This window comes from Ctenopharyngodon idella, chromosome 17, assembly GCF_019924925.1.
Source record: "Ctenopharyngodon idella isolate HZGC_01 chromosome 17, HZGC01, whole genome shotgun sequence".
Classification (NCBI taxonomy): domain Eukaryota; kingdom Metazoa; phylum Chordata; class Actinopteri; order Cypriniformes; family Xenocyprididae; genus Ctenopharyngodon; species Ctenopharyngodon idella.
In genome coordinates this window covers 1615714-1639774 of record NC_067236.1, presented here as the reverse complement: position 1 = coordinate 1639774, position 24061 = coordinate 1615714, and the positions used below count along the sequence as shown (strand labels likewise).

Below are 24061 nucleotides of genomic sequence, written 5' to 3'. Positions count from 1 at the left end.
GTCTGTTTATAAAGTTGCATTTACGACATTTCAGCCGAGCATCTGACCATGAAACATAAAGTCATCTCACCCAATCTTGCTTTTAATAAACCACAGCATTATCCTGCTATTTTCACTGATTCAGAGTTCAGTCTTCAGAGGTGTTACAGGAACTTATCATTTTCTGTCTTTCTTCAAAATGGGCCTAGTGGTTTCACTGGTGTAGCAATTTACACCAGTGAAACTTCCTCAGGTATCTTTTCATATTTATAGTGCAGTGTTGTGCACATGGATTTTGCACACTAGAGACAACTGCTGGTCAAATGTGAGAAGAACTTGGTAAGATACTTGCAATTGTTTTTAGGTAAAATATAATGCATATATCTTTGCATATTTTTTTTGCATATTTCCATTAATGTAAAATTAACCAAAATCAAAATATCATTCATGTAATATGTGTAATATGAAAAACATATTTTGAATGTGTTGTTTATTTTTAAATTAATTATGTCACAATGGGGAAAAATGCTAATGGTCCTATTTTTATTTTAGGGTGAAATATATGCCAGACCGGTGAGATTCACCCACAACAGCAGCAACACATGATGCACACATGCTTTTATTGGAAAAGTTGATTTGCAGAACATTGTCTTTGTCATTTGGATTTGTACTTTACATCTTTACAGATAAGAACATTTTAGAGCATGATGTAAAATATTTTTTACTGGTTTTGTATATAGCAGCTACACATACAAAGAATACAAACGTGACAGAAATATACAGTCTATTATAAAAATGTACACCCAGGCACACTTCTTCCTTCAAAATAATTACAACCAGACTGAACTCTTACACATCCCTGTAATGAGCATTACCGACATCAGCAATATACAAAATATTTACAATACTTAGCATTAGAGTGCAGGCTAACCCTGAGCATTTATGACATTTTTGCTACACGGAGGTCTCTTGTTCCAGATGAGACACTGGATTTGATGAGAGAAATGTTTCTGTCTCTTCCGGTGTTCCAGCATCCTCCTTTACATTGCCATTTATTTCTTTATGACCATCAATCTGCTAGAAGCAGTTTCAAGGGTTAGTTCACCCAAAAATGAAATTTCTGTAATTAATTACTCACCCTCATGTCGTTCCACACCCGTAAGACCTTCATTCATCTTCGGAACACAAATTAAGATATTTTTGATGAAATCCAAGAGGTATATGACTCGTCCATAGACAGCAATATAATCACCACTTTCAAGGTCCAGAAAGGTAATAAAGACATTGTTAAAACAGTTGATGTGACTACAGTGGTTCAACCTTAATGTTATGAAATGACGAGAATACTTTTTGTGCGCAAAAACAAAACAAAAATTTAACAATAAAGTAAGCGCTGAACGTAAACAGCGTAGGAGAATGATGTTTTGTTGTTGCGCGCAAAAAGTATTCTTGTCATTTCATAACATTAAGGTTGAACCACTGCAGTCATGTCGACTTTTTTAACAATGTCTTTAATACCTTTCTGGACTGTGAAAATGGTTATATGGAGTCATATACCTCGTGGATTTCATCAAAAATATCTTAATTTGTGTTCCAATGATGAATAAAGGTCTTACAGGTGTGAAACGACATGAGGGTGAGTAATTAATGGCAGGGTTAGTTTTTGGGTGAACTAACCCTTTCACTACAGTAAAATCACCCAAAGCAACAACGCATTTTATTGTACAGTCATGGTAGCATCTTACCTTTTGTTCAGGAGGGGACGTGCAGCAAGCACTTGGCTGCACAAGCTTGAACAGAAGGGATCGTGCAGTTCTCACCACTGGATACACTGTGCCAGACGCCACATCATCTCCTTTTGTTGGGCCTTGCAGTAGAATACAGTTTTATAATTTATATTCTGTTTTTTTACATTTTATGAATGGTGCTTGCCCATTGTAACACTCAACACGACGATGCTAGGTTGTTGTAGGTGGTTATCACAGTTATGTTTCTGTCAGTGTTATTTTAGCATTATTTATTAACATTTTGAATTAGCTTTTATTTTTATATTTTCAATTTTAATTTTAGCAATTTTATGTTCTTTTGTCATTTTTATTTTTATCAGGTTTTTTAATAATTCTATTTAGCTTTAATTTAAATTTATTTCAGGTGTAGTTTTAGTAATGTTTAGGGCTGTCAAGCGATTAAATTTATTAATTCTAATTAATTACATGTTGTAGCGATTAATTATTCTAACTAATCGCAAATGAATCGTACATCATGATCAAATTTGGCTGAGAAATTACTCCCAAAAGATAATTTTAAGTCATTATTGTCTAAAGCATCACATTAATAAAAATAGCTTCAGCAAGACATATATTTTATTTGATTCAACATAGAATTTATTACATATTCTCTTTTGGACCATGAGGGTAAGTAAATGATGACTGAATTTTCATTTTTGGGAGAAAGTTCTTTTAATGTTTTTTTTTTTTCTATAGAAATATGAAATGATTTTTTTTTTTAATGAAATTATACTCTAAATAAGAAACTAAAACTGTAAATGTCTTAATAATTAAGTCATTGAGTCATTCATTCATTCGATTCGTTCAAATGGCTGATTCATTCAAGAGTGAAGTAAATGGTTCTCTTTACAAATGGTCCATTGAATCATTAAGCCTGTTGGACTTGAAGTGGCGCTGCACAGACCAATTGGTGTATGACATCAAAATATTAGCGAGCAGATGGCTCCGTATGCTTTTGAATCGCTCTTGTGGTACTCTGATGTCATACCATGCCGATTCGTTCAAAACACGGATTCAGAAATGAAATGCCGCTGTGTGTTGCTCAGAGACAGTTCTGCTTTGTCTTTATATTTTCATTGGCAAAAGTGAGCAAAACAGACAATATTGTGTCTTAATAACACAATATTAAGTTTTTATTTATTAAACTGTTGTATAATACAAGTATCACATTTGCACTCGTGCTATTCTGGACAGAAAAACAGCACTTGCGTGATATTGCACTTGTTTCTCATGATATAGCTTAACTACATCACATATGATGTAAATAAGAGAAAAAAACTTAAACAGGGGCATTTCTTGTCCCATATCTTGAATTTTAGGGACATTCTAACTACATTCTATAGGCTTCATCATGCAGTAAGTTGTTGACCTGCATCATATTCTTCATCAATCAACTGTATGAAATGTCAGATGACCTACGTATGTCTGGGGTGTAATTAATTAATCTAATTAACGCATTAAATCGACAGCCCTAGTAATGTTACAAATTCAACTTTTTCAGTTAGTTGACAAGGCAACAATTCTAATATTTGTTTAAGTTTGTCATCTAATATTTATATTTTATTTTATTTCAGCTTCATGGTAACACATTACAAAAAGATTCCTTTTCGAATGGGAACGAGACACTGTGTCCTAGGAAGCTAATGCGGATTGCCTCCGGCATGACCAGTGTCTGAAGCACGTGTCAAAACACAACAATAACTACGTGTGACGTCAGGCTTGATTGTCAAAGCATACGCCGCAGTATGCACACAATGGCTGTGTTGCAGGGCTTACCAGGCCGATCTGCTGAAAGACCTGGACCAGGTTCAGGGGCTCCACCTGAGGTGGTAGCAGAACTGCGCCGCACTACAGACCTTGCTTTCCATGCCACTAATAAAACTGCTGCCGCGATCAACCGATCAATGGTGGCCATGTTGGCTATGGAGCATCATCTTTGGGTGAACCTGGCAGACATCGGGGAGAAACAGAGAAACTTTCTCCTCGTTGCGCCAGTTTCGCCATCTGAGCTTTTTTGGCACATCTGTTGAGGCGGTGGTCGTGAAGTTCAGAGAGGAGAAGGTGCGGTCTGCGGCCTTTAAGACTTATATACCTCGCCGGTTTAGGTCCATGCCCCAAGCTTCTATGGGGCTTGGCCCGTCTTGGTCTGAGGACCAAAAACAGGGCCTGAGGGTGAGCACTGTACGGATTACGTATGGATTATTATGACGTCGTATGGATTACTTTTTTTTTTATGGATGGATGCATTATTTTTGGCTTCAAAACGCAGCCCCCCCATTCACAAACATTATAAACCTTAGAGGACTAAGGATATTTTTAAATATATCTCTGATTGTGTTCGTTTAAAAGAAGATAGTCATATACACCTAGGATGGCTTGAGGGTGAGTAGATCATGGGATAATTTTAATTTTTGGGTGAACCATCACTTTAATACAGATTAGTAAATGCTTTAAAATTATATTGATTATTATTAGTTCATGTTAGTTAATGCATTTACTAATGTTAACTAATGAGACCTTATTGTAAAGTGTTTTGATTATTTCAAAAAGTAATATCACAACAATAAACAATAAGCAACACTATTTAAGGCATTTTTAATGTCTCATTCTGAATAAATACTATGAGAAGCTCTTTAGGTGAATGTTTCTCACCTGTCATGAAGCTGATAATGAGTCCTATAAGCACCACAGTGGAGGAGTTGAGAGCACTGTACCACATGTACGACAGAGAGTAGAAGCCATCCAGCCCCACGGGTCTGCTGAAAAACACAGAAAAATCATTTTAATGCTTTCCCTCAATATATACATTTACATTGCACTGCATGGTACTGATCTACAAGTCACCTGGCAGCATCTATGACTGCAGTCACGGCTGTGATGGTGATGTTGTCAGGGGTGGCTGCTACTGTGTTGGTAGAGTTGAATGGAGGAACTACAGAACTGGACATCCGAGCCAAAAAACCACCAATGCCAACCCAGAAAGCCATGAGCAGACCTGCAGCAAGACCTATTACAGCTCCCTGAATGAAAAAGAGAAAACATCCTTAATGTGAAGTTTATTTAAGCTTATTTCCACCACGGAATAAAAAATAAAAATATAATTGCAAGTTTTTATCTCACATTTCTGACATTATTTCTCGCAATTCCAAGTTTTTGCAGTTCTGAGCTTATATCTAAGCTCAGAATTGTGAAAAAAAAGTCAGAATTGTGAGATGTAAACATGGAATTGTGATGAAGTCAGAATTGCACAAAAAAAAGTCTGAATTACAAGTTTTATACTTGGAATAGTGAGAAATAAACTCAGAATCGCAAGACAAACTTGCAATCACAAGAAAAAAAAAATTAGAAAAAACAACTTGCAATTGTGAGAAAAAAAAACAAAACAAAATTGTGAGGTAAAAAGTCACAACTTTTTTTAAATTTTTTTATTCTGTGGCGCAAACAAGCTTCTATAGAAGTTGGATGAATTAATGGATGGAAAGAAGGAAGAACTTACAATGCTATTGGCACATGGGAAAAAGATGCCGAGACAGAACAGACCGAGCAGTGGCCCACCGACCATCCCGAAGATACTGAGAGCAGCCTTAAAGTGAAATACACAACTAGAGGTTAGTTGGATAACGGTCATCCAGCCGACTGGTATTGCAAAACAAACCCTGACAAGCGGATCATGTTGAGTCTGGTTTATAGTCTGGTTTATTATTATCTGGTTTATTTTGCGATAACAACTGACTGGCTGTACGATATTTCACATATTACAAGGCTACTTGTCACACAAGTGAATAATTAGACAAAATATTGATGAGTTTAAATGTTTTATTAATCGAATTAAACAATGTTTCTGTGAAGAAAAAAGCTTCTAGTAAGCAGCTTTTTTTCATCCCAGACAAATGAACAAATTCTATCAAGGTGGACATTTAAGGGATAATGTACAGTTGTATCACTTATTACCCAGCTTTTCATCACATAAATAAAGATGGGAACATATTGATATGAGAACAGTTTAAAATCCTACCTGTTTATTATTTTATAACCCATTACAGTGTACAAAATAATCTTTCTAGCAACAAGACGAATACCTAAAACATACCTTTTTAATATTTTTTTCCATGGCAGAAACAAAAAACTGAATTGCAAGACGTAAACATTTCAGGTTACAAATGTAACCCTGGTTCCTTGAGAAGGGGAACGGGTATGGGTGGGCCAGTAAGGCACAATTAGAACCGGTAGAAATTCGACAACCAGTAGATATTTGACTATCGTCTCTATTGCGGTTACGTTGTACGACATGTAACATTGCTGTGCTGCGCGGTCACGAAAGCTTATCATCTGAATGCATTTTTATTGCAGTTTAAAAACAAGTGATTTCACGCACTGTGCATATGAAGCCGCTGCTCATAGAGCGCAAGTACTGAACAGTTCTTTTTGCCGCATAATTGGGCTTGAACGGTTAAACACATATATGTCAAAATGCCTGTCTTTGCAAGTATCTTTGTAAACGCAGTTATTTATATCCTAAGTGAACGTAAGAGTTGAGAAAGAAAATGCACGAGTATATTGGATCCGTGCATTTTGTCTTAAAGTGACAGCAGCCTAATAAACCTGCTGCCATCTGTGTCATTAATGTTAATCAAACTGAATCACTTTTGTAACTTTAATAAGAATGCATTTTTAATTTACACAGACAGGATACATTTTTGATTTCTTAAAATAAGCTGATTACAGCTATAAATTCATCAGCGCTTTAAAAAAAAAAGAAGCATGTATGCTTACCTGAAGAACTGAACTGTTCATCAAATGGACGACATAAGCCATAGCCAGACATATAATCCCATATGATAGGGCTGGATGAGGAATATAATCATCCATTATAAACATGCTCACTATTTGATCAGTTTGAGCAAAGAGGAAATCAGATGAAACATATTCTATCATTGTGCATCAGTGGGAAGGCGGAAATCATTTCAAATGAAGATATAAACATTCAGGATAATGTCTCACCCAGCATCTTTGACAGCAGAGTGGCTCTGGCCTCCGTCATTGAGTAATGGGGTTTTATCAGATCTTCCATGGTCACCGTGGCCAGTGAGTTAAACGCTGAGGATATTGTACTGTCAATGAGAATAATCTCAGTTTTATTTTACAAATAAATTATACTTTCTATATTTTTGAGGCATGCAGACTACTGTCTTTATCTGTATCTCTTCAGAATGTAAGTTTATGACAGACAAAAGTAAACAAAGCAGATTTGCGTGAACATGCACTACAGAGTACGATTTTTTTTTAAGAAATAAATGTTCTTATTTCGGCAAATATTCATTAAATTGATCAAAAGTGACAGTAGAAATTTGTTTCTATTTCAAATAAATTCTTTTCTTTTGAACTTTCTATTCATCAAAGAATCCTAAAAAACATTTTAGTTTCCACAAAAACAAAGCAGCACAACTGTTTTCAACATTGATAATAATAATAATAAATGTTTCTTGAGCATCAAAGCATCATATTAGAATGATTTCTGAAGGATCATGTGACACTGAAGACTGGAGGAATGATGCTGAAAATTCAGTTTTGCACCTCAGGAATAAATAACATTTTAATATTTACATTTATGCAATTAGCAGATCATTTTGCATATCATTAAATTTTTTGGGGCATTTTGACTACTTTTATGACAGTTGTTTTCTAAAATCATTGAAGATCACTATTACAGTCTTGCTATAATACAGTCATTTTTCTTTTACTGAAATATGATCTGTGAAATATGATTGCTTCAATCATCAGGCTGTTACCTGAGAGATGCGCTAAACAAACACGCCACAAACAATCCAGGAAGTCCAGGGAAGTTTTGTAACATGTCCATGACAAAGTAGAGCACCATCTGTAAAATCAAAGAACACTATTCATATCAGGAGCTATATATACGGTCACATGACTGTTGTTCATCTATAAGATCATTGTAAATCTGGTACTAGTTTGGTGCTGCTAACCTGGTCTTTGGATTTGATGTACTGCTGTTCTAAAGGGCTGTTGTTTCCGTAGCAAGCGTACATGACCAGCCCCATGAGACAACTGAGCATTAAAGCCACCTGAAGACATGGAAACACCATATAGCAGGACCTGCACGAGAATTGTGACGCATAAATAAGAAGTACAGCTCTAAAGTTCATCTGAGAGATTTTGGGGTCTGTACGTAGGTAAAAGGAACACTTACATGACGGCTTCTTTCTCCGTACGAGAACTGAGGTACCTCTGAACCTGAGCCTGGTTCACTCCATAAAGAGACAGCATGAGGAACACTCCTCCAACACCTAACGTCCAGAACGTGTGTCTCACCGTTGGGTCAGGATTCAGGCTAAACAGACAGTGTCAGTCAATTGGAGAAATGACTTTGAGTATCAATACAATATCATTCATGTCTGTAGCACAAACAGTACAGGATGAGTTACATGTCTAGATTTAATACTTAGAATTAGAGGTTTGTTCATTTCACTACTGATGTCCTGAGGCAGTCAAAAGAAATTTCTCAAGGTCAAAACTTAGTATTAAAAAGTGAGAAGTCATTTAGTACAGGGGTTTTTAACCTCAAGAAGAAAATTAGAAAATATATTTGTTAGGGATTAGGGGTGTAACGGTACATGTATTTGTCCTGAACCGTCACGGTTCGGTGCATACAGTCAGAAGACAAATACAGTCAGTCACAGGCGATCCACACTCCAATCCAGAAGGGGGCGCATGCAGTAATGCTGTTTTCTAACCGGCACAACAAGAAAAAGAGCAGAAGAAGAAGAGACAATCTATGCACCAACCCAAAACATGAGTTCAGATGGCAGCAAGAGCTTGCTATTAGCCTATACGCTGAGTTTCAAATAATTTTTGTGACACATTCCACAAGCTTCACTGAAAGGAACCCGGGACGGCAGAAAGCCGAATCCTGTTTGTTTTCTTTGTTTTTATTGTGAGTGTAGAGTGTACACAAATAAAAACAAACCCGGACATGTAAACGTACCGAACTCGTATTGAACCGTGACTTCTGTGTACCATTACACCACTATTAGGGATGTAAAAAATATAACACATTAAATTAAGATATTAAATTACTGAAATAATTTTTAACACATTAACCAAATTTTATATTATTTCAGGTTTCAGCCAGAATGAAATCATGAGATTAGGATCAATTATTTTATTCATTAACTTATTTATTATTATATTTATTAGAACACTTTAATTATTTTTAACATTAGAAAATAACAAAACAAATCTGCAGGGATAGTTCAACCAAAAATGAAAATTTTGTCATCATTTACTCACCCTCAAGTTGTTCCAAACCTGTATGAATTTCTTTCTTGAGCTGTACACAAAAGAAGATATTTTGAAGATTCAGATAATTGATAAATCATTTAGTTCATGGACCCAATTGACTTTCATAGTATGGAAAAATAAATACTATGGAAGTCAATGGGGCTCATCAACTGTTTTGTTACCGACACTCTTCAAAAAATCTTGTTTTGTGTTCAGCAGAAGAAATAAACTCATGCAGGTTTGGAACAACTTGAGGGTGAGTAAATGATGACAGAATTTCATTTTTGGGTGAACTATCCCTTAAATAATATTTTAATTGTGGACATTTAGACACACTAAATATTTTCTCACAGTATAAATGGACTTTATATAGTACAGCTGCCTAACCTCCAAAGAGGATCATCATCATATTTAGGGGGCCCTGGCTAAAAAAAAGTTTGAACAGCCCTGATTTAATAGATGCATTTATCCATAATTACTTGCCCTGGAGCAACTTTGGTGTGCTATGCCACACCAAACCAGATAAAGTGAACATACTCGAAGCCAGAGATGCGTCCACCGTCCCTGACTTTGACCCAGACTTCAGATGGACCACCAGCCTGCTGAACGCCCACAATGATGACGGCTAGCTGACCAGTAAACATGACTACTGTCTGGAAAACATCGGTCCAGACCACTGCCTTTAGCCCACCCTACCAGGAGGAAAAACATGCAAAAATAATTACAACTTCTTTGAGACCATGAAAACAAACTAGCAAATTAAAATGGATTTACATTTGCAGCCCGTTTTACTTCTAAAGATATTTAGGCCCAATCCCAATTCTATTTTATACCCCTTCGCCCTTCCCCTTGAAACATAGTGGCAAGGTGTAGGGGTGAAAATATTCCCCTAAGAAATGGGACACCACTACTACACCATTACACACGTCATCATACCTAGTTTCTTTTATTAGTGTCCTGTAACATTTAACCAGTATGAACAGCAATGAAGTCCGCATATCAACAGAAATCAGGCGCGAGCACGTTTGATTACCCACTCCCAAAGTTGTTTTGCGCTGTATTTTGGACTTCAGAAAACGGCGCTCGGTTTCAGTTAGAAAACGTATAAGCCTTCGAGTTTCCCAAGACGATACAGAATGATACAGAACGTACAAGACTGGCGGAGCCGCTTTTCCATCAGGCCAAGCTGTTTGTTTAACCGTTCCATTCCATGCCGAGCGGGCCAGTACGGATATGGTTTCATTTTCTACTGTGGTGCTGCGATAACGGAGCTCTTTGCAATGTAATACAAACGAGTCAGCTGTTGCCTTGGTAACGCAAGAGTTTACAGACGATACGAGATGTAAATAGCGACTGCGTTATGAAGGATGACCAGATATTTATTTTAACTGTATTATTCATTTGTGTTCACATCATTCAAATAGTGCGTTTAGCAAGCTACGGAGAAACTGGCAGCCAGGTAACACACAAGTGATCGATCCTGAGTGGAAATATCACTACCATGATCACTACACGCATTCTAGCAGCACGGTAGTCGGTGTATGCAGGGAAATTTCTCATACCCCTTCGTTCGAAGTGTGGTCCCGAAAAAATCTTCGTTTGAAGGGCTATGTGGCCCTTCCCCTTACCACTACCACTCCAGCCAAAAGAAAATCGAGACACCCCTACCCCTTCACATGAACGCGCAAAACGAAGGGATAGGTGAATGGGTAAGGGGAAGAAATGGGATTGGGCCTTAAAGGGTTAATGTTAGTTCACCCAAAAATGAAATTTCCGTCATTAATTACTCACGCTTATGTCGTTCCACACCCGTAAGACCTTCGTTCATCTTCAGAACACAAATTAAGATATTTTTGATGAAATCCAAGAGGTTTTTTTTTTATCCCCCATAGAAACCAACGTAATTACCACATTCAAGGTCCAGAAAGCTACTAAAGACATTGTTAAAATAGTCAACGTGACTACAGTGGTTAATGTTATGAAACGACGAGAATACTTTTTGTGCGCAAAAACAAAACAAAAATAATGACTTTATCCAACAATATCTTCTCTTCTGTGTCATTCTCTTACGCTGTTTATGTTAAGCGCTTCCAGGTTCTACGTCAGAACGTTGGCTCAGTGTCAGCATCACATGCATGCGTCGTGCTGCTCACATGAACAGCGTTGGCCAATACTGAGCCTGCGTTCTGATACAGAACCCGGAAGCGCTACACTGCCTATACAACGGAAACATCAAAAATATCCTAATTTGTGTTCTGAAGATGAACGAAAGTCTTACAGGTTTGGAACGACATGAGGGTGAGTAATTAATGACACAAATTTCATTTTTAGGTGAACTATCCCTTTAAACCTGTGCAGCCTGACATGTGAAATAAATAACAGTCAAAAAATATTTTGTATTATTAAAAAAAAATATAGGTAACACTTTACAATAAGGTTCCATTTGTTAACATTAGTTAACATGAACTAACAATGAAAATGTACTTCTACAGCATTTATTAATCTTAGTTAATTTCAACATTTACTAATGCATTGTTAAAATCAGAAGTTGTATCTGTTAATAGACCTGAGCTGACATGAACTAACAATAGAAATTAATGTTAACAAATAATGAATACTGTAACAAATATATTGCTCATTATTGTATTAATTACATTAACTAATGGGACCTTATTGTAAAGCGTCCCCAAAATAATTTTTATTAGGGGGAAAAAAGACAAATGAAAGATTAAATTCTGATATTGTAATGTAAATCAATGAGATAGTATAACAGAATACTTACATAAAATACATATAAATATCAGCTGTCATATATCTCCCAATAATATGTCTTATTTAGATGATATTTAAATTAAGTTTAGTTTTATGATCAAAGTTCTTCAGTTTTAATTGTGGGGGGAAAACATATACATAACGATTTTAAACGTATAAACGTTTTAGATGCAGAGCAAGCTGATGAAAGTTTACAAAGACAAACATTTTATCATGCACTGATGAATTGTGCACAATAGGACCAGATGCATATAATCTGTCAAGTAAGTTGGGAAATATTCATGTCGTGCTGACTTTAAATAATTTAAAAAAAGATCTTACCAGTGCCGTATATACAGTACAGACCAACCCAGTTGCCAGTACTGCTCCCCATAAATGAAAACCAGTAACTAGAGACAGACATTAATGTTCATCCATTAATAATGTTAATTATGACTATATTTATTTGAAAGTTATTGCAACATTACCTGCATTCAGTGCAAGAGCAGGTGTATAGATTCCAACACCCACATAAATGACCTGCAAAAAAGACGCACACATTAACTCTCTCCAAAAGAGCCATTTAATGCATTAAATATGCAAAAATGGAAACTTTATTTCACAATAGAGGGCTTACCATCTGAAAAATAAATGTAACAGTGCCACATATACGGACGGCTTTACAGAAGCGCAGCTCCAAATACTGCAAGGTGAATGAGATGTGGACATGTTTAATAAAGGCATCACTGACAAAACAACACGTTAGTGGTGCAAAACTCATCTAGAGTGTTGCCGGGCTGTTTTTATGGGGTTGCTAGGGTGGTCTCTAAATAATATCTGTAATATGTGTACCTGGTAAACACTGGTGAGATGCAGTCTGTAGAACACAGGAATAAAAATGTGTGCTGGTATCAGGAGACCCAGAATATAAGAGCAGCCAATGAACCAGTACTGCGTGCCATTGGCATAGACTTCAGCCGGCGTGCCAATGACGGCCACAGCCGACTGGAAGGTAGCCATGAGAGACAAAGAGAGCGGCAGGCACTTCATACTCCTGTCTGCGAACAGAAACTCTTGCGTGGTGCTCTGGCGTCCTCCGGTGAAGGCGTAGTACAGCCCGATGGACATGGAGGCCACCAACAACAACGCAAATATCACATAATCAATAATAGTGAAGTACTTAGGCCCAGACGGATCCATGCTGAGATTGCAGGCATGAAGCGTGATATTAGAGTCTCCGCTGCGTGATCAGGACAAAGGTCAAAGCCATCGGCCTACAAATCTGAAGACGACCTGAAACATGAAACACACTGATAGAAGATTCAGGTCATGATTTCATGTTATGCTAATGTGTTGACATTTAAAGTTGCCATCTATTTTTCAAATGCATGTTATTAGATCTTATGGTGAACATTTCATACTTGGGTCAATGACATGACGCCTACATTTTCTGTCTGATTGCATTTTTTTCAGTTAAAATTTGGTTTAAATGCATAAAAAGATATGTAGTACCTCTCCCGTGCATGGACTCACTTTAACTTTTCAAAAAAACATTAGTTATCTGTAATTTTCTGTTATTTAAAGTGTCAAAATATCATGTGGTTCGACCGTTCGGTCATTACTTCTGTTTTGGAAATGTCTTTGAAATTACTCTAAATTTATTCAAATTCATTTTCTGCACTAATTGGCATGATTTCCAATGTGTTTTGTAATCCTGTACAAAATTGCAAAGTATTCGTATTTATATGTCCATCATAATATACAAACAAACTTTGTCCGATGATTTCCATTTTATGAAATATCATGTGGTGTGACTATCAAAAAACAACCACTTTGGGACTTTAATGTTGAAACCCATTCTGTAAATTGTGTCTGTAAAACTGAATTTGAAAATATCAAGTGTTTTCCATGATAGATATATGTCCTAAATTGGCAGTTTTTGTGCTTTTGTATTCAATTGATGATTTATATACATAAAGTACTTTATTTTAGTATCATTTGGAATAGATTTTTATGCAATTTGATTTTATGCATTTTATAAAAATATTTCAGGCAGTTTATGTTTGTATTGTAAAAAATTGTTTAGAGTATGTAATTTCATTTTGGTAATTATTAAAATTGTAAAAAAAAATATTTATTTAGAACTATTTTACCAGATGCCACTGCCAAGCAAAGTAAAAACCGCTGGCCATAGGCATCGTGTTGATTCTGACCCTGCAGCAAGAATGGAGTTACACCTTGTTAGGAGAAGAGTGAAATGTTATTACAATTTAAAATATCTGATTTCTATGTGAATATATAGTAAACTGAAATTTATTCCTGTGATCAAAGCTGAATTTTCATCATCATTACTCCAGTCTTTAGTGTCACATGATTCTTCAGAAATCATTCTAATATGCTGATATGCTGCAAAGAAACATTTCTGATTATTATCAATGTTCATATTTTTGTGTAAACTGTGATATCTTTTATTTGTCAGGATTCTTTGATGAATAGACAGTTCAAAAGAACAGCATTTATTTGAAATAGAATCTTTTGTAAAATTATAAATGTCTTTACTGTCTTTTAGGCCTAATGTGTCCTTGATGAATTAAAGTATTAATTAATTTCAACTTAAATGAAAGTCAACATAAATGAAATGGTGCACTTATGTTTGCGATGTGATTTTTTTTTAAATATAAAGGTTTATAAAAATTGTGCTCATGAAAATTCTGTACAATTTTAATAAAATCTGGTTTAAATCTTTTTTTTTTTTGTATAAAATTGATTGTTTATTGATCTCTTTAAATAGATTTTTAATTATATTTAAGGTCTTTGTGTAAATTAAAAATAAAATATCTAATTTCTGTGACTGAAATATGAATCACTGATACAGTATGCTTAAGTGAATGGTGTTTTTAAAACATTTTTATCAGTTTTATGCGATTTACAGGAAAAATAAGTCTGTTAACTACATTTAGGAAGGCAACTCAGAGGTTATAGAGCAAAAATATAAAGTCAATCTTTACAGAATCTCAAACGAATTGCAAATACTTGGTTTCTAAACACTTTAATTACTAAGAACTTGTATAAAAAAATGTTAAGGAAATTAATTAATTTTAAGATAAATCACGGTCGCACCACATGACATTTTTTAAGGTTATGGCCAATTCATCTAGATAAAAACCACACTAAAATCACTTAATATAAAATTTTAATATGAATTTATGTGTACACAACATTCTTAATGTCTAAATAATTGCAATTATTTTAAAATTGGCCTGTTGAAAATCCTTATACGTCATTGACCCACTTATAAGTTTCATTTTTTAAAAACATTTTGACCTCATCTGTTTTCCAAATGTATGTTACAGATCTTAACATGAACCATGTATACATTTAATTTGTAAAAAAAAAACTTTTAATATTTAATAAAATTTCATAAGACCTTCTGAAGAAAAAGACATACACCAAACTTTTCCAGTCATTTAGTCTGCTTAAAGTCTGCATTAAAATGAAAATTTGAAAATTTACACCTATCTATTTTCCAAAAGCATGTTACAGATGTTTTTGTAAATGATTCATCCATGTTTGCATTTCATTCTAGTCAAGACTTCTTCTCCAACGTCTTCTCCAATCGTTTAGTCGCTTAAAACTCGCCCTGCAAGTTCACGTTTATCTGCCTCTACTTTACCTTAGACCTACTCTACCTTAACTCAATGATCTGTTACACATGGATGATAGTAACATTAAAGAAGAAAGATCTGTCGCCACTTCCTTTTCATTGTGGCTTTAAAAAAAACACTACTATGTACTAAAGCACAATAGTAACTGCCCAGTTTTTAGTGGCCTTGGTTTTAGAAGTTTTTTGTAAAGATGCCTTGAATCAAACCATGTAGTTATGAGATGAATCACAACGTTTCAATTGAAGCAAGAAATTATTTGAAAAATTGGAAAAAGACGAAATCAACCTCATTCTACTACACATCACTGGTATCTGGTTTAATCCCTCTGATTTTTATCCCTTACATTTCAACCAATTAGGTGTATAGAAACATATTTTTCACATCTAATCAATTCCCATTGAATAAAGTCAAGTCCTGTCCTCCATTTTAACTCACTGAATATCCTCTTTCACTTGGAAATATGTCACATTATAGAATAAAATAATGGCATCGAGAGCAAACAGTCTACTTCATCTCATAAAGTACTGTGAATTACATAAATGAATAAGCATCAATAATATTTATTTTAACTTCCATGTCTACAGAACCTTGTCTGATTGGTGGATCTCAATTAAAATCTGTGCTGTATTACAAAAATCAGTGATTATTATTATTTTTTGTTAAAATTGCTGAAGGGAGGGATTCTGGAATCCACTGCCGCTTCATTGTATATCTTTTGAGTGATTTATAATCAAGTTATTAATCTTGATTAATCAATATTTATCCATCTAAACATTAAATGATTTGAATGACATCTTCAAGCGTATGTTAAATCATTTTTTTTTTTTTTTTTTTTTTTTACTTTTCCATTTTTAAACACTAGAGAATAATGATGAATATTGTCTGAACCTCTCACTAAGAGAAAGAACATGTTATCTGTATGTTTTGGGGAAATATCCTGATTAAAGCAAGAGCTCAAACAACTTCAACCTTGAAGAAGCTGTGTATCTGTCAGTATCCATAGTTACAGGTCCTGACTTTGTGAACAACTGGCATCCAGGGGAGATGAAATTACCATCTTTCAGACAAACTGGAGCCTAGAAATGCTGATACATGACCTTGGTGGGTCACTTTGTGCCTAAAACCAGGGTCCTGGTGTCATCCGGATAATATGCTTCTGCATATGCTTTCTACTGTAAGTTTATCTATTTCTTAGCCAATCAGAATCATTCAACCTGAAGTAATGACATAGTTTACTGACTTGTGTAAAGTATAATTGCTACGGAAATGTGAATTTACAAACTGAATTTACAGCCTACAAACTCCTTGTGAGTGGTGAAGCTGCAAACTATTCTTCAGTAAAATTTACTTCAATTTTTTTAACTTTGACTACTGGTTTTCATTCATCATATCTGGTCTTTGGGTCTTAACTGTAAAATCCCCTAAATTGCACAAATGAATGGCTTAAATGGAGGTGTATAGCATCATTTAACAACCTTGGATCTCAAAGTGAGACTGTTTAGAAAGATTTAAACAAGTTACATATCACAGTACCATGTTATTAGCATCTATTTTTTTAGTAGGGGTCCAAGGGGTTAATGAGGGATAGTAAACACTTCCCTACCGGGCACTGCAGGGTTAACAGTGAGACGCCACTAGATTTCAGGTTCAACTTTAGCCCAAATGCACTCCCCAGGACCATATTTCATGTAAAATTGTAAATATATTGGCATTTCTGACTGATCTACCTAGTTATCCCTACCATTAGGTTGTGCAATTTCACGTCCTTGTTATAGTAAGTTAGTCGTTGGACGCATGCTGTGTTTCTCAGTGCTCATGCAGTGTTCCTCATCTACACAAGTACAACACGTGAACGTACATGTTGTTCGACATGCAGGTGTTCTTACCTAAAGCAGTCAATTAGATCAGCTGGAGCTCCATACACTTCATGTGTGTCATTCAGGGTCCACACAGTGAATGTCAGTGTTGCACTAATACACTCCTCCTAGTGTTACAGTTGCCATCACGCCTTAAGGTTACTGAGCCACTTTGTCACAGTCAAACACACTATGCACCTTACAATTTACTACCTAAATCTCCACTCTGATATTAAGCGTTTTCCACCACACACATGTATGCTTTTTTTCTTTCTCTATCCATGCTTTCCAAAAAAAGGTTGAATATTATATTTAATGTGAAATAATAATATGCGCCTTACTATCAAAAAATCATCCACGTGGGGAAAAAATAGAGCTTTCTTATGAGCACAGATTACGTGGCTGCGCAAACAGCGCGCAGTGATGATGCGCTAGAGCGCTGTTTGTGTTTAGCTTCCGAGGTCACACATGACACAACATCGCGCCAGAATTCGATTTTCAAAGAAACAAATTATCAAAAGTAGTAAATTTGCGCGTCAGGAACATAGTAATGGACAGCCAGATGGAGCCAGTGGAGCAAGGTAAACTTAGTCAGTGTGTTAACATCTAAGTGTGTCAAATATATCGAGACGTTTTGAAAACAGCTTGTATATCACTTATATATAGTCTTCTAATTCTATATGGACACGCATGACTAAATGTATTCTTCTATTCTATTATTTTCTAATTGTATTAAAAACGTTTTGATTTTAAGTGTATGCTTACATGCCTGAAATTTTGCACACATATATACAACTCAACTCACTTTATTGTCAATACATTGTGCCTATAAAAATTATGTCCTTTTCCCCCAATATGTTTTTCAAAATGTTTCAGTTAACACAGACAGGATGTACAACTGGACAATCCAAAAGCAAATTTATTTATAACAACAACAACAACAACAAAAAACTAAATACATTTAAAAAAATAAAAAAAAATTGCACAACATTAATTTACAATAACTATATAACAATTTAGTAACGTTATACTACAGACTGTCACGTTTTATTACAGGTTAAATTCAGCCTTTTTTAATCCAATTCATAAAGAGTTAATAAATAGATATATTCTTCATTCAAACATCAAAGTCTTCTTTTCATAATAATCCATAAAAGATCTTTAAACTCATTTCATTTTCTCATATCTGAAATATAGTATAATTTCTGAGGTGAGACATGATAACAGTTTAATGATGACTTGTTTAGAATTGTTCAACAATGTGAGAAATATTAATATTATCTAATAAAGAATGAGTAGCTATGTCTAAACCTTTGGTCATGTAAGCAATAAGCATATTTTCATATTATTGATATTATTTCATATTATTATCTGTAATTTTTTATGCACCCTGTGTTTGTGTCATGTTATATACCAGGTGTTCTGGGTCACCTGATGGCTTTAGAGAGGGGAGGTATGGGACAGCAGGACCAGCATCAGTCTGAGAGGTTAGAGATGCTCAAGGTCAGAGCTCTGACCCTCCGTGCCAAACGAGATCAACTCAAACAGCAGACAAACGCCATCAAGGTGAGACGGCTTTGAAATATTAAAGAGACATTGATCTAATATCTGACTTTCTCATTAACATTTGGTAGAATATGTTAAAATATAGTTTTTGCGTAGTTACTGTGTAACATACATATCTAGTTCAGTCATGAAACTCTAGATGTTGCAAGCAATCACATTATTACAGCATGGCACAAGCTGATTGTCCCCTGCTGATCCTGCAGCCAATGAGATTGCTTGCATTTAAATATATATTTAAATAGTCAGGTTCATTGGTTGTCTGTAAGGTAGTCCTGTTCCTCTGAAACCCTCCAGCTTCACCAGCTCCACCTGCCTAGATGTGCTGCTGGATCTATATGTCTAATTATGCAGCAGCAGCATATCTTGCCGGCTCACAGCAGTGTGTCTGTGTATCTATTAGCAATAATCAACAGCAGCAGTGTAGCAGATCTAGTCCACCAAGACCAAATACATTAACATTGCCATATTTAATAACATGCCAAAACTATTTAGAAAGTTGTCATAATTGAACTATAAAATTTTAATAACGATACAAATTCTATGATAATAGTGATATCCACACCACATCTATAATGATACAAACAACGCAGATGAACAATATTGTTGGAGTCACTTTTAGAACAATTTTTTTCCAGCTGATGAATAATAAAAACATTGACAGCCAATCAGAATCCACTCAGATGACAACTGTAGCAAGTGCTTTTAGCAAACACAAGGTTATTGTGCATTGGTGTGAATGATAATATAGTTATAGTTGTCTTATCTTTATAGTTATTCTTGGTGTGAACAGGCCTTTACTGTAAATGTACTGTAAACTTGTTGTCACAGATCCTTAAAGATAAAATCAGCAAAGATCTTCCTTTACAAGATGATGATGATGATGTGGGCGGCTTCATAGAACTACAGCAGTCTTTGTTAACTGCTTGGAAAATGCAGTTGAAAGACCTTCAGCATGCTCATCATTTAATTGGTAATTATATACACATCCTGTTTTAATGGTGATATTGAGATCAGTCCTAGATTTACGCCTGATCGATTGTTCTCTTTTTTTCTTAGGTGGCTATGATTTGGTGGAGTGTAAGGAAGGGAAAAGTGTGTGTGTGTCTTTTCACACAGCCTTTGAGGGTGTGTATTTGGACACATATAACATGGAGCTGGATCTGACGCGCACCGTGCAGATCTCCCGCCATAACATTCCACCGTCATTACCACTCGAGAGTTTTGCCAAACAGAACCTGCAGAAAGACCTTAAAGCCTTCCTGCAAGCCCTCAGCCAGAACCTCAATGCTTTAGCTGGTCGCAGACAGCAGGTCTCCCTCGTCAAGGTATTTATATATATTTTCTTTCTATGTATATATACCACAGGAATAAATTACATGCTCTATTTTGCATTTATTTGATCAACATACAGTAAAAACAGTAATATTGTGAAATATTATTACAATTTAATTTATTCCTGTGTTGGCAAAGCTGAATTTTCAGCATCATTACGCCAGTCTTCTGTGTCACATGATCTATCGAAATCGTTCTAATATGCTGATTTGCTGCTTCCCTATTTTGACATATATATGAGTGAAATGGCTTCTTGAACAATAAAAAATGTAGGGGAGGACTTGATTTTGACCATGGGGAATTGACTGGATGGTTGTGGTTTGCTATTGGTCGATCTCATGTGAGTGACAGGTTGCCCCGCCCTTGCACCAGTGAGCACATCATCAGAGAAGAAAAGACATGACATTGCAAGAGGAACAGGGAAATGAATTTTAAGTAATAATGATGTGCACGGATAAATCATTTATAAGGATATATCATTTATAATAAATCATTTATAATCAAAAATAGTGAAATATTCCATTAAAAAAAAAAAAAACAAGAATTGTCAGTTTTGTTGACTTTTGTGGTAAATATTTTTGTTGAAACCATGATGCAGTTTTTCAGTGAATACCTGTAGATTCTTCGATGAATCGAAAGTTCAAAAGAACAGCATTTATTTGAAATGGAAATATTTTGTAACATAAATGTCTTTATTGTAACTTTTGATCAATTCAGTGCATCCTTGCTGGATAAAAGTCTCTCCTGTCTTTGCCACAGGAACTCGTTGGTTCGGTGGAGGTGATGGAAAGCAATCAGTTGTGCAATATTCTCGTGCTCATGTGTACAGCACAAGGCGAGACTCCCAGAGCTGTTTTATGCACATTGGAGTACGGAGATCTCACACAATGTCTCCCAACACGTGTTAGCATTGAGAGTGAAGGTATGACACATCACAATTTAATTGACCCTGGCTAAGCTTCACCCTTGATTACTATTTCAGTAGAGCATGGCATTAGCAACACCACAGTAATCTGTTCGATTTTCAGGTAATGTGTAAACTGACAAAAAATGTAAGTCACTTTGGATAAAATGGATGCAAATGTAACAGAACAAGTTAAAATGAATGAAAGTTCACCAAAAAAATTAAAATTGTGTAGTGCTATCAATCGATTAAAAATAATAACTAATTAATCGCACATTTTTGTGTAATTAATCACGATTAAAAACATTGGAGTTTTAATATTTTTATATTGTAAAAACTTCACACTCTTCAAATTAATGTAGCAACAACTTAAAGACAGTATATTTTAAATATTTGTTTAATGGCATCTTTTTATGAATGAAGGCCAGTGTCACTGATACTAATACTTCACTGCATAAATTATAAATTAAATATAGATTAATCCTTATTAAAGCTACAATTTTCTCTGTTACGTTTGTTCTTTGATTAACATTAATGACAGACATCACAGCAACTGGTTTATTATGCTGCTGTCACTTTAAGAGCTGCCGCAGCCAAACATGGCGCAGATCTGATGAGAATCTCATTTTCTCACAACTCTTTAAGTTAATTTAAGACGCTATTTAAACTCATTTAAGACTGCTCCTATGAGGATACTTGACAAAATGGGCATTACTGTTCGTTCAAGCGCGAAAGAGAACTCGATACTGGTGCGCGTCTTTCTGTGCACACGAGTTGTGTGTGTAATAAGATCGTGATCATATAATGTAACGCTAGCCAAATTATGATGGAAAAAATGGATGCTACGTTAATTGTGTTAAATATATTAAATATAAAAAAAATTAATCGCATGCGTTAGCGTTGCGTTGTGTCATCATGTACTCACCCTTATGTCATTTTTTTAAACACAAATTAAGATATTTTTTTAATGAAACCTGAGAGGTTTCTGTCCCTCCATTGAAGGTCCAGGTAACCAATACTTAGAAGATCCAAAAAGTTCATAAAAGCATCATAAAATAAATCTATATAAATCAAGCAGTTTAATCCAAAGCTTGTGAAGTGACACAATCGCTTTATGTGATGAACAGATTTGCTAATGCTTTTATTCACATATAAACACACATACATAGAGCACATCACATATGGTACATGGAAACTCATGTGTGCATCACGTGATAGAACAAATCTCATCGGTTCTCGCGCATCGCACACGTTTACCATATGTGAAGTGATCTATGTATGTCTGTCGATCATTGTTTAGATGTAAATAAAAGCCAAAATGAAATTGTTCATTTTATAAAGTAATCTTATTCATAAGACTTGGAATAAATGGCTCAATTCATTTTACAACACCTTTATGACATTTTTGGATCTTCTAAGTTTTGTTTGCCTGGACTTTTAGTGGAAGGACTACCTCTTTAATATGGGGTAATTTTCAGTAAATTTCTTACATGGGCTGGAATAAAGTGTCAGATTACAAAGCATTTTTATATGCCATTTTGTTGGTTAAGTTGGTTTAGAGTAAATGTATGTGATCTTATGTTCATTGGACAATGAGGGTGACAGTTTAATCCAAAGCATGCACTTTCTTTATTTAGATTTGAAAAAAGAAAAGAAACTGAAATTACATTAATTTTTTGTTTATTTGCTTTCATTTTTGTAGATAAATCACTTTCAGAATCTCCACAATGGAAGAAAAACCAGTCGCTGCTCCTGGAGTCTCCAGCTCATACGGCTCTCCTGACCATGAGGAGGATGGGGAGCATTGCTTAAGGAAATGAATACCTTTAATGTAAATAATATCCTATTATAGTGAGTTAAAAACCCCACCGCTCTATCAATGGGCTCATATAACAGAGATGCCACAGAGCTTTTACATTCAGAGGTAGATTAGCATGCAGAGAAGGAAACAAACAACTATTTAGCACGATATATCAGTTCAAAATTCCCTTAATGACACACAAATTTCATCTGACAACCACATGCACAAGCATACATTGTCAAATATGTTCTAAAGTGCTGAGAAAGCTCTTTATTTTCTGTCGTAGTTTTTCTCTCTGCAGTTGTTTCAGTCTTTCTTTGTACCATCGGTAATATTCTTCCTGATACATCAGCTCTTTCTGGGAGATGCTGTCGATCAACGCCAGGTCTTTCAGCTTTAGAATAGATAGCTGACCATTCTCCGAAGATTTGAATTTTTCTGTGGATATCATAGGTGGAGATGAATCATCTTTCTTGACAGAAAATGATGCTGATTTAGCAAACCTCTGTTGGTTGTCATCCTCAAAGGCTTTTGCTGAGGATAGAGCTCTGAATGCTGGGGCAGATTTTGAGAATCGGGTCTCGTGTGCATCGTTTGCCATCCTGACCTCAGATATGGCTCTCATCGTGTTGTTTATTGTTGCGTACGGTTCGCAAACCTTTAATTGCAGCAGCCGCTTGTGCTCTTTCAGCACTAACTGTCGTTCCTGCTCCAGCAGTCTGAGGTTGAGTCTGTGTTTGGTGCTGATGTTGTGTAGTTTCCACTTAAGATGGACGTCCTCTTTGTGGTTCAGCAGTCTTACGTCCATGTGAATGAAAGACTTGGGTTTCCTAATGCTTGGATGTGTTGTCATTTTGAGATGTTTCTTAAAGCGGATACTGTAAATGGAACCAACCATTTTTTTGGTTAAGCACACAGACGCAGATTGTTCCAAGGTTAAATTTATTTTACAAACACACACAAATGTGTCAGAAGCTTCAGAATTTTAGACCACAACGACTGTTTCAAGGCTAATTTATTTTATGAAAATGTGTATGTGAGCATTGTATACATGTATACATAATAAATGCAAATTTACTGTACCTGAAACTGCTGCATATGTTTCCTAGTCTCGTAAG

General features: G+C 35.4%; 2 protein-coding genes across 9 annotated transcripts; one reads left to right on the top strand and one right to left on the bottom strand.

Annotated features, from left to right (window-relative positions):
- Positions 1–582: 582 nt before the first annotated feature.
- slc5a6b (solute carrier family 5 member 6) lies at positions 583–17730 on the bottom strand. 8 transcript variants are annotated; one of them, XM_051868371.1, is made up of 17 exons: positions 17371–17730; positions 12672–13112; positions 12457–12522; positions 12308–12359; positions 12162–12229; positions 9606–9760; positions 8773–8814; positions 7978–8118; positions 7754–7883; positions 7556–7644; positions 6768–6877; positions 6540–6610; positions 5263–5349; positions 4611–4786; positions 4419–4522; positions 1725–1846; positions 583–1056 (listed from the first exon to the last, which is right to left on the bottom strand). In XM_051868371.1, the coding sequence occupies exons 2-17, from the start codon at positions 13017–13019 to the stop codon at positions 934–936; spliced, it is 1884 nt and encodes a 627-aa protein (XP_051724331.1). In that variant the 5' UTR covers positions 13020–13112; positions 17371–17730; the 3' UTR covers positions 583–933. The 8 variants fall into 8 exon arrangements, with proteins under 8 accessions (XP_051724331.1, XP_051724329.1, XP_051724328.1 ...); XM_051868369.1 differs by having other exon boundaries at positions 4419–4525; positions 12672–13129; positions 17371–17726; XM_051868368.1 differs by having other exon boundaries at positions 4419–4525; positions 17371–17726.
- A 22-nt stretch (positions 17731–17752) lies between these two features.
- Positions 17753–24032, top strand: cenpo (centromere protein O). Its single transcript, XM_051868388.1, has 6 exons — positions 17753–17921; positions 18758–18906; positions 19735–19876; positions 19963–20231; positions 20998–21160; positions 22845–24032. Exons 1-6 carry the CDS (start codon positions 17891–17893, stop codon positions 22952–22954), a joined length of 864 nt encoding a protein of 287 aa, XP_051724348.1. The 5' UTR covers positions 17753–17890; the 3' UTR covers positions 22955–24032.
- Positions 24033–24061: the final 29 nt, after the last annotated feature.